We start from the raw sequence: 4,519 nt of genomic DNA, 5'->3' as shown, positions 1-4,519 counted from the left end.
TGGTAAACACACCATTTTGGACAGAGCCCCAGAGAGAAGAACTGAGATTCTCAGTGCTCCCACCTGCAAATGGCAGAGACTGAGCCTTTACTCTGCTTAATCCCAAACAGGACTTTGAAGGGGCAGGTGAAGGAGGGAACCTGCCTTTCAGTGGGAGAAGGGGAAAAGCCTTATTTTTATTTTCACAGACACAATTTCAAATGCTCAGACTCTGGCCCTGTGCTGAGCCAAAACAACCACCCAAGGTCTCCTGCAAAATGCAGATGTTATTCCTCCCCCTGCCCAAGCTGTGGGCGCGTGTCTCTCGCTGTGCACCGTGTGGCCGGTGAACCCGAGCACAATAATGTGTTTTCCTTCTCCTAACATCTGACAGTAGCATGATTTCACCAACCACTTGGTCCTATTGCTGCATACTTTCCAAGGTGATATAAATCAAACAGATTAACATGTTTGTTTTTAATTTTACATTTTAGAAACAGCTGTTGAACCACCTCAATGCCAACAGTGTCTATTGCCAGCATTAGTGTCATTAGTAGTCATTGCAGCTGTAATAGCACCATTATCTCCTGCTAAAAGGGTCACTGATGGCTTAGGACAGAGCTTCGGGGAAGCAAAAAGAGCAGACTAAATGAGATGGAAACTGCAAACAGTTGCTTCTGTCTTAACTTGCATAAAGACCTGTGGATGCTACGCAGAGGGAAATTAATTTGCACAAGTAGCAAAAATTTTGGCTGGAGTGTCATCAAGGAGGAGGGGCTCTTGGTAGCTCTTGTGTCACTTTAGGCTGGCACAAAGCATATAAATACGGGAAAGAGAGAATGGGGACATTGCTACCAACCGTCTTCATCCCTCAGAGCGAACTTCTCTCCACCTCTTGCTGCCAGCTCTTGGGTAAGTTAGATTGCCTCCCTTTCTACCTGTTGTGCAGACCTGTCTTCTTAAGTTGATGAAGCAGGCAGTGACAAGTGTGGCTCCTTGACCCAAGAAAATGAGGCCTCCTCAGATCTTTGAGGACATTGTGCTGGTTTTGGGCCACCATCACAGATTACAGCCCCTTCTGAATGGGCAGAGAGAGTTTTTCCTCTGAAGGAGTCTGGTGATCTTGGCTCTCAAGGGCATGTACACTACAGGGCTTGGTGGGATGGCTCTGCCAGACTTTTGAGGCAAGAGAGCAGGGAGCCTGAAACTGATGGAGCACGGAGATGGACTCATGGTTATAGTTAGCAGTCATTTACTGTCACTTATAAATTCTGGTGTAGAAAGCTCCCCTTCCTTCTCAAACTAGAAGGTCCATCTCCTACTTTGGTCTCATTTCCATGCCAGAGGAGCTGAAAGACGTATGATGCTTGATAACAACCTATTTTTACCTCCTAGACTTTCCTGTGTCTCCTCCGCCTCTTACCCCTAGGCCTCAGCCTGCCCACCATGGCTCTCTGGATCCGATCGCTGCCCCTCCTGGCCCTCCTGGCTCTTTCTGGCCCCGGGAGCAGCCACGCGGCTGTCAACCAGCACCTCTGCGGCTCCCACTTGGTGGAAGCTCTGTACCTGGTGTGTGGGGAGCGGGGCTTCTTCTACCAACCCAAAGCCCGGCGGGACGTTGAGCAGCCTCTGGGTAAGTCGGGCTGACTGTGGAAGCCATTGCATGCTGTGCGATGCGGGATGCAACAACCGCCTCTCTGCGACAGTGACACCAGGAATGTCCTTCATGGGGAAGGCCAGGAATACCTTCGGCATACCAACAGCAACACATTGCCAGTGAAAAGCTCTTCAGGTTAAAAAGGCAGACGAGAGAACAGGCAGGGAGAGAGGATTCATGAGGCAAAAGGAATTGTGCCTGAAAGCTCCAACTTGTCTTATTTCTTTGCATGGCTGTTGCAGCAGCCTGGGAATATTCATAGAAAATAAAGGTGGGAGGAACTCAAGAAGCCTCTTTCTGCCCCAGCAGTTGTCTCCATTATATTTCTTAGTCATGTTTGTCTGCTATGTTCATAAAAAGCTCCAGAGAAAGTTTTTCCTGCCTTCTAGAGCTGCCCATTCCCAAGTTTAACTGACCTTCTTCTTGAGTGTTTCTTCACCATATCTAACTTGAACATCCCTTGCTGTAAATTATTCCTTGTCTTCTCAATAGTGGACATAGGGAAGAGCCTATTCCTTTCATCTTTATGAATGCTTTTCAAAATATTGAATACTGTTCCCATGCCTAGTTTTGATCTCTCCTCAGCTACCCAACCCTACTGCCTTCTTAGGTCATATTTTCTAGATCTCTAAACACACAATTCTGCATTTGTCCACATCCTTGCTGACTGGTGAGGCCTGGAGAAGTACACTGAACATTCTGTCTTCCAAGCTTCTAATCAAGACTGAATAGATGAAGAAGAGACCCCTGTCCATATTGCATCAATTTCAATCCTCTCATTTCAAGATTGACCTTTACTTACCATCCCCTGGGTACAATACATCTCTCCCGCCATTTCTCTTCCCATCACATACTGTTTTCATTCATTCATTCATTCATTCATTCATTCATTCATTCATTCATTCATTCATTCATTCCCTGTCCTGTGTATGTAACCATCCTGTGAAACAGTCTCAGGGATTTTTGAAAGGTGAAAAAAGATAATGCCCTAGCAGAGGGTTCGCCATGATTTGTTTGGGATGTCATTTGCTCCAGTCTCTGATTGATCATTTCTGGAGACCACCACAAATGGGCTGGAGGTTTAATTAGCCAAATTACCTAAATATTGTACAGAGAATTTTAATTGTGCCAACCAGAATGCAAGTATTTAAGGATTTTCTACTTTTTTCTATCGTTTTTTTGAGGGTCCTTTCTTTACAGGAGTTTTGCCTAAGCCACCACCTATTTTGTCACACAATCTGGTTATGTTTACAGTCTGCTCACAGCTGGCTTGAAGGGTGACGACAAGTAAATCACAAAACATTGACTAGCTATTTCCTCTTCTACTTTAAATTAGACAAAATTTTTCTCAAATTTCCCTTCTAGCACACTAGAATAATGATTTTGTGTTACTCTTGTGCCTTGTTCATTGCCTCACAATTTGGGAGCTCGGGGATTTTGCATCTTGTACTGTACTTGTATTGCCCTAGAAACCACATCTCATTCTTACTTTCCAGGCATTTTCTATTTGTTGTTAAGGGCTTTTTTCTTCCTTCAGGAAAGAAAATATTTATTTAACATTTTCCATATTTTCATTGGGCAACTAAAACATGAACGTATCTGTGCACAAGTTTTCAAGTTCTCACCAGCAAATACAATATTCTGTTGAGTGTTATCTGTGTCCAAATACCCTAATTTGTCATTTCTTCTAAAAGCTTGCCCCCAGCTGTGAACACAGACATACACAAATGCTTTTGCTGTCAGCTTGGGGCTATATCCAGGCAGCCAACTGAATCAGGCTGTTCAGGAACAGCTGGGAAATATACCCATCCTCAGAACCGGACTGTCCCCGCAATCCCATGAACATCCCAGTTGTCTGCCCAGGCTCCCAGAACACTGGGTGACTCCCTAAAGGGCTCCGTAGTCCCAAACTCTTCTCTGTAGAGCAGACAACCCCATTTTATCATCTCACTTACTAGTTGCTCACTCCAGGGAGGGTGAAGGATTTCTCCTCTTCTCCACACAGCTTCCCCAATAAAGACCCTGTATCCCTTTATCCCTGCCAATAGCCACTCAGCTCAGCATCATTTGAACACCACAGGATTATTTGGGGAGAGGAAACAGGGAGCCTGAAGGTGCAACAAGCAGCCTGAGGAAACCGGTGCAACTTCCTTCCTGTTTTCCAACCAACTGGATCAAAAATCTGGTGCCTGCTAAGGGGGTGTCTGCAGGGCTCAAGAGCCAGGGCTGGTGCTGTGTGATGTCTCACAACTTCTCTTCTTCTTTCCTGGCAGTGAGCGGTCCCTTGCATGGTGAGTTGGGAGAGCTGCCCTTCCAGCAGGAGGAGTTTGAGAAAGTGAAGCGAGGGATTGTTGAGCAATGCTGCCACAACACCTGCTCCCTCTACCAGCTGGAAAACTACTGTAACTAGCAGCAGGGCTGGCGCTGAAGAGCTCGCCGGCCGTGGGCAGAAACTTGCACTTATGCTACTGCACCTTCAAAGTAATTGAATAAATGTTGTGGATCTATTGGAAGGATTGCGCTGGTTCATGTGTCCACATCTTTTTTTCTGCTTTAGAGTGTCAGTGTCCCTGCTTGGGTAAGGCAGTTTTCAGCCATCACTTCAGATTATCCTTCTGACACACGAATTAACTCCATGGGAGTGAGGGAGGGGAGGGGTATTACACAGCTTTGGAGCAGGTATATGGAGCATCCGGCACCCCCAGTGCTTGGAGAAGGAGAAGAAGACAGGGAGGCTTGAACAAGACTTCTCTTGCTAGGGAAACATTACGTCTCTAACAATGTCATGCTGATCAACTTCCTGCAGTTCAGAGCCCAAATATAGCCAGGCTGCTGGAGACCAAACTTCCTCAGCTACATAATGGAAACGGTAAAGATTAAGCA

The 4,519-nt window shown here is 46.0% G+C and overlaps 1 protein-coding gene across 1 annotated transcript; it reads left to right on the top strand.

The window, feature by feature from the left end:
• The first annotated feature begins 818 nt into the window (after nt 1–818).
• INS (insulin) lies at nt 819–4,046 on the top strand. Its single transcript, XM_040068286.1, has 3 exons — nt 819–891; nt 1,409–1,612; nt 3,910–4,046. The coding sequence occupies exons 1-3, from the start codon at nt 819–821 to the stop codon at nt 4,044–4,046; spliced, it is 414 nt and encodes a 137-aa protein (XP_039924220.1).
• Nucleotides 4,047–4,519: the final 473 nt, after the last annotated feature.

Source organism: Hirundo rustica, chromosome 6, assembly GCF_015227805.2.
Source record: "Hirundo rustica isolate bHirRus1 chromosome 6, bHirRus1.pri.v3, whole genome shotgun sequence".
Taxonomy (NCBI): Eukaryota; Metazoa; Chordata; class Aves; order Passeriformes; family Hirundinidae; genus Hirundo; species Hirundo rustica.
Note: the sequence above shows the minus strand (reverse complement) of the source record. Positions and strands in the feature narration are given on the sequence as shown.